This window comes from Mya arenaria, chromosome 10 (genome assembly GCF_026914265.1).
Source record: "Mya arenaria isolate MELC-2E11 chromosome 10, ASM2691426v1".
Lineage (NCBI taxonomy): Eukaryota > Metazoa > Mollusca > Bivalvia > Myida > Myidae > Mya > Mya arenaria.
This window is the reverse complement of record NC_069131.1, coordinates 13,329,418-13,344,279: the sequence shown is the minus strand read 5'-3', so window position 1 is coordinate 13,344,279 and position 14,862 is coordinate 13,329,418. Positions and strand designations below refer to the sequence as shown.

Here is a 14,862-nt window from a genome sequence, read left to right as displayed (position 1 = left end):
AGCTCAAGTTGGAATTTTTACTAATTCTATATCCTTCATTTAAATTACTTATAACTTCACAGTAGTTACCACACAATAAGTTACATAACTCCATATTAATCCAAATTATGGCCCTAGATTGCCCCATATTTTTACAGACACATTATACTAGTAGTTTCAAGCAGGTTTTCACAAAGTGTTACCTGGTTATAAGAATGGTGTACATCGTTGTTCGGGCGGGCCGGCCAGTATCAAACTTACCTATGGTATCAAATAATTTTAGTTAGATTTGACATACAGTGACTTGGTATAGAAAGTGTTTGAGCACTTCTATGGGATTGCATTAGGGGCCTCTAGTGTCAAGGTCAAGGTCACCATTATTAGAAAGAGAAAAAACCCCAGGAGAAACTGAATCTCACAACGAAGGTTGCAGTTCTTCTGTCAATCATTGAAAACCCGGTTTCATCATATTGCTGGGTTTCTTGTAGTTTTTTATTTGACTTTTTTTATTGCTTTTGACAGGCACATAAAACATAATTATCAAGTTCATTTTCTAAGACAAAGTGGCAGATAGTCGAGTGCATTGCTCTTCGACAGCTCTAGTTCATGAAGTGCTTGAGGGTGAGCTGTTGTGATAGGGGACAGTCCTTTGTCAATAGTAAGCTACAGTCGAAACTCGATGGCTCGATATTCTAGGGACCGGCCAAAGTACTTCGAGCCTCGAGAATATCGAGCCAAGCGGGATTACTTACAGAATGTTATTTTTTTCATTTGTTACATAAAGTCTTATTTACCTCGTTTGTTATTGGCTACGCTATCTCCGCAAGAGAAGGAAGATTATTTATTGGGCATAGTTACGCACCCTAAATTTCGTAATATGACTTATTCGATTATTAGAAAATATCATTTTATTTTTTATTTATAATAAAAATACATTTATGCCAAAACAAGCAATTGTAAACAGTGGGTAACACAAACATAGCTTAAAAGTTATATCAAAATGCATAGTAATTTAGGGATGGATAACAATTAGAGACATAACTTATAGTGATGGCATGTTTATTCAAACTGTTAAACCATTTAAATTCCATAATAATTATAATATCAGTCAAGCAATTTTAATCGATTAGCGCCTTGTGCTAAATGAAGCCAATCAAACAAATCAAGGCGTGAGATTCTTAACTGAACCCGCGAAAATGACCGACCCAAGCAACCAAATCAAAGTGTGAAATTCTTGTTTGGGACCGCGAAAACGACTTCGAGCGTGGAGAAATATCGACCCTCAAGATATCGAGCCATCCGATCGAAATTTATATGAACAAAGAGTAAATAAAAATCGGTCCTTTTAATTTGGTTCGAGCCAACGAGGATATCGAGCCAACGAGGTTCCATGTAGAAATCTGGTTGCCATGCGAACCAAAGGGAAATCTTTAAAAATCTCCACAAACTGATGGCAAGATTTTAAAATAATAGTCTTTGATCAAATTTCTTCAAGTCATGCTGTTTCATTAAAAACTTTGCAAACAGGGGATATTTCAAGTTTGATATGGGTAATATCTTCTGCAAATTACCTTTGACATCTAAATATGACCATGATAGTGTATATAGGGCCTTGGTTTGTGCATATAATAGTCAACTGTCCTTGATATATATGTATATGGTGTACACAGAACTGTTGTACTGTTGTAAGAGCAAAATCAACGTTTGACCTTTAACCTATGACCTTGGACTGGAATATACTATTCGTATACTTAAACATTCCGCTTCTTGTTGTTGAAACCCTTCAAATGGTTTACAAATCCGATATGCCACAAAGTGATGGACATATAATGTAGTCTCTTGTGACCTAGTGGCTAAGGCGTCTGCCTACGGAGTGGGTGGTCGAATGTTCGAGTCTCACACAGGGCTTGCCATGACATAGCCGGTTGCCGGCCCAGCAGCTAGTTATATTGAGGGGTACCCATTGCCTTCCTGCCAGGTGCCTGGCATTTGGGATAGCAATTGGGGTAAAGATGTTTAAGAATGTAGGTGTTTTATAAGCCCAACAGACTGGCCCTTAACTAAGAGTGGTGACACTATTATTACCAAACAAACACTTAGTGGACCAAGCATAACTGATGGAGGAACAGATAAAGCAGTGGATTCAGCGAAACAATGTCATCTGATGGAGGGAAAATGAAGGCGGTGGACACAGACTATGTCTTCTGATGGAGGGAAACTTAAGGCTGTGGACACAGTGTAACTATGTCTTCTGATGGAGGGAAACTTGAGGCAGTGGACGCAGTGTAACTATGTCTTCTGATGGAGGGAAACTTAAGGCTGTGGACACAGTGTAACTATGTCTTCTGATGGAGGGAAACTTTAGGCAATGGACACAGACTATGTCTTCTGATGGAGGGAAACTTTAGGCAGCGGACGCAGACTATGTCTTCTGATGGAGGGAAACTTAAGGCGGTTAACACAGCGTAACTATGTCTTCTGATAGAGGGAAACTTGAGGCAGTGGACACAGTGTAACTATGTCTTCTGAAGGAGGGAAACTTAAGGCGGTTGACACAGCGTAACTATGTCTTCTGATGGAGGGAAACTGAAGGCGGTGGACACAGTGTAACTATGTCTTCTGATGGAGGGAAACTTAAGGCAGTGGACGCAGTGTAACTATCTCTTCTGATGGAGGAACAGATAAAGCAGTGGACACAGCATAACTATGTCTTCTGATGGAGGGAAACTGAAGGTGTTGGACACAGTGTAACTATGTCTTCTGATGGAGGGAAACTTAAGGCGGCGGACACAGTGTAATATGTCTTCCGATGGAGGAAAAATGAAGGCGGTGGACACAGTGTAATTATGTCTTCTGACAGAGGGAAACTGAAGGCGGTGGACACAGTGTAATTATGTCTTCTGACAGAGGGAAACTGAAGGCGGTGGACACAGTGTAATTATGTCTTCTGACAGAGGGAAACTGAAGGCGGTGGACACAGTGTAATTATGTCTTCTGACAGAGGGAAACTTAAGGCGGTGGACACAATGTAGCTATGTCTTGGTTGAAACAGCGTAACTATGTCTTCTGACGGAGGGAAACATAAGGCGGTGGACAAAGCTAACTATGTCTTGTGAAGCAGCATAATTGTCTGCTGACTTTCATGTTTCTTTAAGAAAAATGATAAAAAATAAATACAACATAAATCTTGTTGATCAAATTAGTTTATTAATACAATAACTAGGGTAATAAACTATATCAATTAACCAAATTACATAACAACGTCAAAACTATCACTTTCGTCAACTTCTTGTTGTAACATTGTAAAGTAAAACTTGTAAACTTTTAACATTTCCTGCTGTAACATAGCAACTAAATAAAATAAACATGCTATAAACATTATCAAACAATAACTATTTTGTTCAGTTGTTTAATATACTTAACTATGTACTCAAGAAATTATCAATATTACTGAATGGAACTACTTTTCTGGTAATTTAAATCCTGTCAACAATCTTTTTCAGAGGGTATATGTATATGGTGAAAAATGATTAGAAAAAAAACATAAAACAGACGAGTTATTAAAGCCCATATACACACAGGAGTGAACATGTTTACATTGCAAGATTGATTATATTTGTCACATTATTTTCGAAAATGTAAATGAAAATAACATATATATGATGGTATTTCTTGTATAATACATAAATGTGGAATTTGATGAAAATATGAGGTGATTAGGCGTACAACAGCAAATAACACAGGATGTAACATGATTTCTGTGCATGGACCGATTAAAGTTGAACGAAGACTTCATGTATTGTTTAAGATGTGCAGGTATTTGACATAAATTATTTATAATTAAAAAAATGTCATTGAAACTGATTTGTTTTTGCCTAATATTGAACATGCGAATGATTTAATAGATCATTAACAGGGATTTAAACAAGAATACATCCGAAACATCAATTATAATAAATTAACAACCTTAAGTTGCTTTGTTTTTACATTTTACAACATAAATTTTATAAATCGTCAAATTTAAAGATTGCTTATTGAATAATTTAAGTTCCAATTTAATCTCGTCCATGCACATTATAACACAAAGAAGGAAAACAAAATCACATGCAATGCTATAAAGATTTTTTTCTTCAAATAAATATATCCCTGTACATCTTTGATCAAAAAACGATCAATTAACACCATAACATTTCCTTTCTCATTGTCTGAAATTATTTTTCTTTCCAGATGTTTTTCAAATAACTGAAAATTTCATGTTTAAATTTGTACTTCGAACCTTTATATCACTTTATTTTGCTGTACTTTTAAACTACAATACATTTTACCATTACATAATGATTTGGAATGAGCGAAAATATTTTTTGAAGTTCGTAAAATTAGAGTCTTAAGAATCTTATCCTGATTGGCATAATGAACAAATTATTAAGAAATAACCATAACATTTGCCCCCAAAAAAACATGTACATTTCTGCAAATGATCCAGTTTATTTTGATAGTTAAATGTTTTATCATTTGCTGGGCATTTAAATACCACTGGAACTCCCCTTCCACCTTTTTCATTGTGGGCATATATATCGTACCGTTAAATTTTCACATATTTCTGAGAATTTACCGTAAAATATCTATTGAAATTAAACAACAGCTTGATTAGTCATTTATGGCAATATTTATTTACTTTTGCAAGTACAACTATCATCTTAGTTTGTGACACTCGCAACACCTTGAACTGCAATTTTTGATTTATGATATTTTGTGGTACACTCAAAAAATAATGTGTACACATTCATTGATAAGATCATTCCAGTCTTCATTACTGGATCATAATCATGAATTTACTTTTGCATTGAAAAATCATTAAAAATACCTTTATTTCCCCAAAACAATAAACACACCCAAACTATATAAATAATAATGCTATGAATCTAATCACAATACAAATTATATGAAATTCTTTTTTTCTAAGCACTACAATAAATAAGACAAAGAACGTAACATATCAATAATATATATTTAACATTTGAGTAACATGAATTAAGGCTTTTTGATAAATATTGATTAAACATATATACATCTATTAAAACATCGAATGTTTTAGACAAAAAGCTAACACGGTAAACAGTTAAACAAAACTTTGAAAGGCAAAACTCATATTAGTATAATGTAACCATAAGTTTGAAACATGAACAACTATAACCTCAAATGTTGAACAAAGCCAAATCATAACTGGAAACAATCATTAACATGTAACGATTAGACGAGACCGAATTTTAAAACAGATAGTATGCAGTTCTCCTTATATTCTATAAATGGTATTTATGGACATTGAAGAAATTATTTTGCCCAATTTATTTCTTGCTACTAAACAAAGTATTAACAGTTTTTACCCAATTTTCCTTACTATTTTTGGCCTATTTATTATCAATCCAAGCTTTCATCCACAGTAAAATTCGGTACCCAATATTTTGACCTTCCATGAAGTCATTTCCATCATCAATATAACTTATTCCTCTTGATTTTTTTTGTTTACAGTTGCATAAATAAACTGGCAACAGTTGACTAATATTTGATAAATAAATATTTGTTTGTTGTTATAACACCAAAACACATAAAACAAATCACAGATGGAAAATAAACCGCAAAATAGGGCGTGGCAAGCAAAATTGAAATTGTATCCAACTATAGAAGGAAATGCGCAAATTAACATATACTCGTGTGCGAGTTAAGTTGGCATTCACCAAGTAGGACATATGGGATTTACCCTGGTTTTTCCCAAAAAAACAGAAGACAAAATTTTGGGGTTACAGTGTGCCAATAAAATGATTTATATGACATTGCTGTGACTTGTTTTACAAATATTGATAAGGACAGAAATAAGTTTTTCAGTTCCTTGCTTTCATTGTACTCTATTATTTAATTTTGCTCGGCAAACCCTATCTTGTGGTTTAAAAAATCAACATGTATGTAGTAAGTTTTTCTTTTCACTCTAACATTGCACATCAAACAAAAACGGCGTCAGAAATAAAACCATGACTAAATATTTCCAATAAATACACAGACATTTCTTCTCATTCTAATTCTGTCATTCCAGGCATGGGATCTCTGTTGTAATTCTAACATACATATGTAAAAAAAACATAAAATGTAAATAAAATCCAAAGCATATATTAATAAAATCTTTAAAAAAAGTTCCCTCGCTTTAATTACGAATTAAAACGAACATATCCCTCCATTCTAAACATCCCAGTACAAGTAACTTTTCGAGGGAATTAAGAATCAGTTTTCGAGATTACAAGTAGTAAAATGATAATGATGAAAACAATATGTAAATGCTTTACGCAGAAGTGAGTATTTTTTAAAAGCACAGAAGGGGCAGGAAAAAGAATATAATTATTGATCTAGTTGTATCTAAAGAATAAAGAATTGTTCAAACTTGAAAGAGAAAGATTAAAATGTATGATTATTTTTTTAAACTTTTTTTTCCGCAAAGAAAGAAAAGTTGTCTTGCATCTCCAAGAAAAGAAAAACAAATATTAATAAGAATATTGCACACATATACATGCATAATCAAGTACTTTATGATAGACTCTTAAATTTTTGCTATCTATAAAAAAAATAAAGAATTTTGCTACATGTACAATATATTGTATCTTTTTGAAAAAGCCATGAATATGACAAACGATTGGATGACTTTATAACATCCTGTAAAATGAACCTTAAATGATGGCATTATAGTCCTGTACACAAATTAACATTGAAAATATAAGGCAACAATTTTTGATCTTTGGACCATATATACAATGATACGATAATGATATTCTTACCAATTGATCCAGTATTTTTAAGTTTGAAAATAAAAGCAGTACTAACAATACAGTAATACTGTCTCTAATACATAAAAATAGCACATCTAAGATCTCTTCAGCATTTTTAAATTGTTTGTTCGAAAAAAATTCTTGTTCAACTTGACAAACTTTAACAATAATGAATCATAATACAAATTATGTATACCTTAAAATTCAAAAACAGTAACAAAAGTCCCTAAGATTCTTAACATAGATCCATGTTGGGTTCTAAGTGCCATATAAGATGGGCCATGAACTCAAGTCGGTTTCCGAGTTTCTTGTAACATTTCCGGCAGGTGAAAGGATCTGCAGTGTCTGCCGAATGTAAGGTGTTATGAAGCATGCTCATTGCATTGTCTTCAAAGTAAATACAGCAGTGTTCACATTTTATGAGTTTCGGTAGCCCCTCTGTTTTCTTAGGGGTCATCTGTGCCGACATAGAAGCAGCAACAGCAGCGAGTGTTGCTGAGCTTGAGATACTGCTGATAGGAGCTGGCAGTATCGTCTGAAAGGACGTCATAGGGTTTGGTGGCGGAGTGAGTTTGCTGAAATTTGGTATAAGTGTGAGCTTTGGTAGCTGAGGGTTCATCTGTGAGTTGAGTGATGGGTTGGTGACGATGAAAGTCGGAACAGACGAATGGACAGCCTGGCTCTGGCTGTTCAGGTTTTGGTTGCTCATATTTTGTTCCACTTTCGCCTTGATCAGTTCGTTAATTCTAGGATTGAGTATTGATAACATTGGTTTAGGAGCAATAAGTGTTGGCTCATTCGCAGCTGTAGACACCAAACTAGGCGAGCCATACCTGGTTTCCTCTGTACTAGCCTCCACGGGAGGCATGTATCCCGGTTTCTTTGACCTTGGGCAGGGTCTGGAGAAGGCCTCAGGGCGTGGTGAGATTTTACCCTCCGACCCTTCCCCTTCACCAATACCACTATCATCCATCTTCTCACTAGCATCACCCTCGCTTCTGTCATCATCACCTTCACGATTAATAGCGGACGAATCTTTGGACGAATTCTGTTCACTGTCCTCTGTTTCCATATCTGATTCATCTTCATCAGCTTTTGACCCTGCAGGTTTACCGTTCTTCAAAAGTGAGGGCAGTATGAACATGGACATACCGTCTCCATTAACCATGTGTGTGGTTTCCTGACCTTCAACAATCTCCAAACCTGAGTCATGGCCTGCGTCGCCATTTTCCACATTTCCAAGCTCTTTTTTTATCTCAATAACATTTCCTGCTTTGATTGTGAAAGCTTGAGCAATCTTTCTCCTCTCCTCTTCTGTTTTTCTTTGCACATCTAACTGGTCCTGAAACTTCATTGCATCGTTAGTTAGTTGCATCATTTCGTCTTGATACTTCCTTTGAGCTTCAGCTTCTGCAGTTTCTTTTGCTAATTTCTCCATACCTTCAACAGCAAGCTTGCTACTCAATGCAGAAACATTGTCCATGTTAGCGGGAATATAAAAAGCAGCAGGGATCTTCAAAACTGAAGTCAAAGTAGGCTTGGTGTCTTCGGCAGTGGAAGCTGTTGTAGTGGCATACGATGTCTGAGGCTTGACTGTGATGAAATCATACTTGTTCATCGAAGATGTCTGCTCTGTTTTCTGCGGACCGAGGGAGAATTTTGCGATGCCGTCAGGTGGAGCAGCTGCCGTAGAGCCATCCTTAAGGCTGTTGAGGACAGTGTCGTGACAGAGTTTGTGGGTCTGCATCTCCTCCAGAGATTCAAACGCCTCGCCGCAACGATGGCAGGTAAACACCTGAAGTATTTAATGTAATCATTTGAAGAGCATGACAAAATTAGCTTTTATTTAGGTAGATCTGTACTGCAAGATACTAAAAGGCACCATAATACTTCTGTACATAATTAAAACAATATTAATCACTTAGGCTGTTAAAAAAATGCTTTTAAAAACAGATCAACATATCTTCTATAAAACTCACATGTAAATGAAAAATAAATAACATTATCTTAACTTTCAGTTATCATTTTATTTTAACTGTATAGGAAATTTTGATTCTTTTATCATTTCATAATAAAATACCCATTATACTCACATTTGATTTCAAAATATAGCAATTAGCTCTCATAACATAAAAAAAAGTTGTTGTTTTTGTTTTTGTATACTTAAGGTCAAGATCATTTTCTTGCAAAAAGTGCTATTTTTTGCAAAAGTCACTCATGTATTGCTGTTATTATAGAGCTTTATTCTGTAAAAATATTATGACAGTTATGTCATGGTATAGGAAGCAAAAATTAAATTTTATCCAAATCTTGAGTGAAATACAAAAATTGTGTTTATGGTGGGAAGACCGTTGTATTGTTGTTAACTTTCAAATTGTTATTGCTCTGGAAGTTAAATGGATACACTCGTGATCTGCTGCATGTATTTGTAAAAGGATTTGAGAAAACTTTCACAGTTGTACTTGTTTAATGCAAATAACAGCACATCATAAAATATTTACCAGTAACCTTTTACCGTTGACAACATTGTTAACTTGAACAATCGACTCTGAATGCCTCACCTGTGACAGCATGTGTTGCTGTTGGAGATGGGCGTGTAACGCCTGACGACGGTTGAACTTCATATCATTACACAGGTGACATACGTTTGCGTCTTTCGGCTGTTGAGAGATAAAATAATACATTAACATGGGTAAAAGGTACTTAGAAGATTTTACATAGTTTAACTTAGCAGCAATTGAAATCAAGGTAACTATATCAGACTACAATATCTGCAGATCAAAAGCGTGTATATTGCACATTGCATTCAGCCTTAAAGAGCATTACATGACTGTGTAGATTTTTGGAGCATAAATTTATTTTCTGTAAAACTAAAATATTACAATCAACCTTAGTCTAAGAACTGAACAAGTGCAAATATATCATTTGGAGGCACTTATTGAGTTCTGAGTCTTGATTTCATTTGATTGTTTTATTTCTTATCAGAAACAGCAGAAATCATTACTGATGATACACAGAGATTTTAAATTTATTAGTATTTATTTTACCTGCATGTGGACTTTCATGTGTTGTTTCACATGATCGCTGCGTGTGAATCTCCGCCCACAGACGGAACAAGCGTAAGGACGTTCCCCGCTGTGTACTCGCACATGACGCTGCAGTTTTGATGGTGTACGGTATGTCTTTCCACAGACAGAGCACTCGTGCGGTGTCTTTCCCTCAACGTGTTCCTGTATATGTTTCTGCATCTGTTCGGTGTTCTCAAATTGCTGGCCGCAGTAGCGACACATGTACTGAGTAATGACCTGCATCCCAGACGATGAACTTGTGGACGGCTTTGCAAGTTGTTTCGTTAGGGTCGGTGACTGCTTCAGCGATAACGCCTCAGTCATTTTCGCTACAATAGGATTGTTTGATATACTCTCTGTGGAATCGGCCTTTTCAATATTGTTGTTATTATTGTTTCCGTTTACTACATTGGCAGCTGTTGGTGCTGCTATGAGTATTGTAGGAGGTGCTGCAATATTTAAAGCTTTGCTATTTGCCAACTGAGCAGCTATTTCATTAATTGACAAAGCTTTCTGGGGTGAATTTGATGACGAAATTGATCCTGCCTCAAATTTGAATGGAATTGTCTCCATAATTTAAAGAAAGTGATCTGAGGCTAGGCTGACTTCTACTAACTGCGGATGATGGGAGTATGGTTGATGGATGATGGGTGTTTTTTAATGTAGTTCCTCTGCCTACGGGGTGAAAGGTTATTATGTTTCATTCATCCATTTGTTCACAGGCTGATTTGGGAGTTACGTTGGGACCTGAAAATAGAGAAAAATGTTTAAATGATGTTTCATTAGGTGTGTATGGGGCGGGGGAAAATTCCTAACGTTTGAGGTGGTGGGGGGATTCTGGGCAGTTATAGACAGATTCTGCCTGGTTATACCCTTACCTCCCCCTCAAATTGTTTGTTTTAAACTTTACCTACTGATTAAATCATTAAAAAATACCTCATGCAAAGAGAACACTCTTATATATAATTTAATCCATCCTAAGAAACCTGATGGGAATAGTGTTAGACACAGAAAGGCTGCCCTATATGTAACTTTATATCAAACCAGTGGTATGAAATGTGGTTTAAAATGCAATTTCATACAGTAAAAAAACCCTCCATCTCTTTTCCCTTTTGTTTCGGCTGGCTAAAGGCAGATAAGTAATAGGTCTATTGCTATTGTACACAGTTTAATACAGTTAAGATATGCAGTACTCATGCATGTGTTGACTGACAGGGATGTTAAAATTCCCAGGTATAAGGCCTTTGCTATTTGCTGATAAGCTGTTTTAAGGGGAAGACGATTAGCATGAAACTGAGATTTTATTTCCTTGTCAGATGCAGTAAATAAAACCCACTCACACGATGTTGCAGTGTATGATTTGACGGTTTTATACAAACTCATTAATGGAATAAAACAAAGGGATAGTTCACTTCTAAACTATCCAATCAAATCATGTGACATTATAGGGCCAGTTTTAAACCTAAGTCATTCTTAAGTTGTTAAATTCAGTATCTTTATATTAGTATCCTACAATCTTAGGTTGAATATTTTTACATATTCTGAATGAAATGTTAGCAAACAAGATACTAGGAAAATTTCTGTGGGGTTTTAATACCCTTTTTCGGTCTAAACTTGAAAGTTTTCCCCATTTATACATTTTGTATACCATAAAATATGTCCAAGCATGTCCCAAGTCTAAACTATTGAAAAACAAGGACCCCATAGAGAATTAATAATGCGTAATCCCTAAACTACAAGACTATAGTAAATAAATTGTAAAGGTTGGATTACGTTTATCGACCAAAATCTTAAAAAGCCCCTTAGGGCTAGAGCCATTGTTACCAGTTTTATGGCAGTTATAGATCGGTGGTCGAGGACCCGTGCTAATATGGGCTGATAAAATCATACATGTTTTATTACAAAACAAGACCAGCCTTCCCAATAAAACAAAAGCCCTCAATACACAAGGAAGGTCAACCAATATTGTAATTTTCTGAAAATAAGTTTCATGTAAATTCAATTATTAAAATAAAGCAATTAACCATAAACTAATTGACATATCAAATTGTAAGGAAATTTTGTTTGTATTCCAAAAACAACTACTTCAATGTCATGTGCCATTTGGCACTGATATTAAAGTTTTTCAAAAAATTATTAAACAGTCCATAATTGTAAATAGGTATGAGAAAACACATTAATCATAAAAACTAGCCATATTTCTATTCATATACTCTACCTTAATATTCAACAAGGTAACTGAGTTTGGTTTTTAAGGATCCAACTATGACTGAATACACTAAGTACATAAGCACTGCTGAATAATAACTGTTCGGATCAACATCACAATGACTAATAAATATACACCATTTACATCCTCCCTCAATCTATCTCCTACTCCTAGCCCCTAATTTGAATACCATTTAACCAGCTGACCATTACAGTTATAGATCCAGGCATTAATTGAGTTGACCAGACAAAAGCCTGCCCAATCAATACAACTAGAACCAGATGCTATAGATAAAACCCCATATGGAGATCAGGGCCCTTTCAGGCTTTATTATTGGTCTATGCTGCGTTACTAACAACTACAGGGTGTTTAGGTAAAGCCGTTTATTGAACTTCACAAACAAGTCCAAACTTGGGCCCTATAAACAAACGCCTTGTCAATAAATCAATGGGCCCTTACACAGAGTCCTTGACAAAAGAATGCAAATTAGGGGTATAAAACTGTGTATTGAATGTAGATATCAATAGACAAATGGTCCCTGGTATAGATTTTCTCACAAGATCTCGGTCTGCTTTATAGCTTTACAGCCTAGCCATTTAGTAAGAGCTTTAGTCATAGATAATTTATAATGTGAAAATAAACACTACCCTTTTCATGAAGATATCAAATTGGAATTAATTTTGCAGCTTTAACAAAATATTCTTCTTTTTTTTCAAGATTGTGGCAGTGGCCCTTGATATAATGATAATTAGAGTTTTTTTAATTAACCATTATGTATATATGATATGATATATAAAGATATCATGAGTCTAACAAATTGTGCAACTAAAATAATTAAGTTGCCATTATAAATGTTAATGACATATCATACATGTAGGAAGTTATGATTTCCTGGCAGTAATCTCTCAGGAAATGTTAGGCTGATTTTCCATCAACGCCTTAGTTTGTGTAAATCATTTACCAACTGAACAGAAACATATATTTCATCCATAGTTGGATTTTCAATTCTCAAAGGGCCTCTATACATGCTATATCTCCCTCCACCTGCCCCTTGAGCAGATGAAACACTCCACAGATCTCATGCAAATGAATATATTTCTGATAAATGTAGACCCCAGGTGGATTTCCAAAATTCCTTGAAGGTAAGTAATGCATACATACAGGATCTGCTGAGGGAGTAGCAGATACTTATCAGCCATTAGGCTTCCAAACTGGCCAAAGGCCAGCCAGGTGCTATGTTAACCTGATAAGCTGAGCCTAATGGAAACAGACCCCTGTAGCCATGGAAACATTCATTTAAAGTACACCTTGATCAGAACATGTTAATTAGCATCCCTGGTTTATAATTAGGCATATTACATACATGAGTTTTATGAAAGAACTGACTTTATTATGTTAATATTAAAATATGTGAATATTTTTCATATAACAAAGATCATTCAAAACAATTCTTAAATAACATGGTGTAAGTAAGATTATTATGATTACATGACACCACTACAACCTAGCTTTTAATAAAAATAACATTCTTTAAAGTAAACATGTGTGCCAACCAATATGCATTACATAGTATAAATTTCGCTGTTTAAGAAAGTATTTACAAAAATTATCAACCCCCCCCCCCAAAAAAAAATGTATATAATTACATCCTCATAGGGATGATATATACCAGTGTGAATTTTGTTAACCAGGATGTGGAAGTCAATGGACATTCTATGATATCTATACTGTACCTAACAAAGGCTATTTACAATAATCAATAAAACATTTTTTGAATATAATAAATCAAAATTTATTCATAACAAAAAAACACAAACCATCTAAGTCCTCCACATTTAAGATTAACAAAAATCCCTACAACCCTCAAAGGGCCTCCGATAACCAATCTTCAATACACAACTCCACATGTATATTATTACCCAGTCAATATACCTGGTAGACCTTTTGACCCACATACGTCAATACACTAGATCACGTGACGCACTTAACCATGTGTATCCTATAGCGTCACGTGACCTGTCAAAACCCGATAGGGAATTCCTTCTTAAAAACGGAGTTAATCCCAATGTATACGAATGTATTATGTCATCTCCTACTTTCTGTTTTAATTTACATCGCTATGATTTGAATTAGTATCTAAATTCAACTATTTGAGTCCTATTAAACACGATTTATCAACGTTATTCTACCCTAAGGGCTAAACAAATCGAGGCGCCACCTTCAGTGAGTGTAACAGCAAGTGCCCTGTCAAATCCCTTTTCCGTATCAAATACACAAAAAATACTCACAGCTCAAACAGTGAACTTTGTAAACATTGATTTCCGATAGCTTACAAACAACGTACTATCTATAAATAAACTAAATAATGAAAATGTATGCGAATATCGAAATCTGGGAACTTGCCAATCGATACGCTAGGGCCGACATATTTACCGTCGACTGACCTTTTTAGGGTAGTGAAATAGGGTACAGAAAAATTGATCGTCTTAGTTTAAAATTAATTCATTTCTTCAACAAATGGTACACAATTATAGTTAAATGAATAATCCTACCTTTGGTTGAAAAAATTGGTCCCTCAACCACTTATAACTCCCCGAAATCCAGGTTTAACACACCGAAACTCCCTGGCTCTTGTAAGGGATATTTTGCCTGTTTCAGCCTGCAGGGATTTACGAAGGGAGGTAATTTAACCCTTAGTAAGCAAACATTCTTGTCAGAGGCCCTGCCGGGGTTGTAACTGTTTAGATTTACGCTAATTAAAAAGGGTTTGAGAAAATTATATTATAAGTAGATT

At 35.1% G+C, this 14,862-nt stretch overlaps 1 protein-coding gene across 4 annotated transcripts; it reads right to left on the bottom strand.

Annotated features, from left to right (window-relative positions):
* Positions 1-3,160: 3,160 nt before the first annotated feature.
* On the bottom strand, positions 3,161-14,752 carry LOC128206035 (uncharacterized). Of its 4 annotated transcripts, none has more exons than XM_052908161.1 (4): positions 14,621-14,752; positions 9,839-10,606; positions 9,353-9,451; positions 3,161-8,586 (listed from the first exon to the last, which is right to left on the bottom strand). In XM_052908161.1, the coding sequence occupies exons 2-4, from the start codon at positions 10,430-10,432 to the stop codon at positions 7,027-7,029; spliced, it is 2,253 nt and encodes a 750-aa protein (XP_052764121.1). In that variant the 5' UTR covers positions 10,433-10,606; positions 14,621-14,752; the 3' UTR covers positions 3,161-7,026. The 4 variants fall into 4 exon arrangements, with proteins under 4 accessions (XP_052764121.1, XP_052764123.1, XP_052764124.1 ...); XM_052908163.1 differs by lacking the exon at positions 14,621-14,752 and adding an exon at positions 14,357-14,388; XM_052908164.1 differs by lacking the exon at positions 14,621-14,752 and adding an exon at positions 14,001-14,293.
* Between the last annotated feature and the right edge of the window lie 110 nt (positions 14,753-14,862).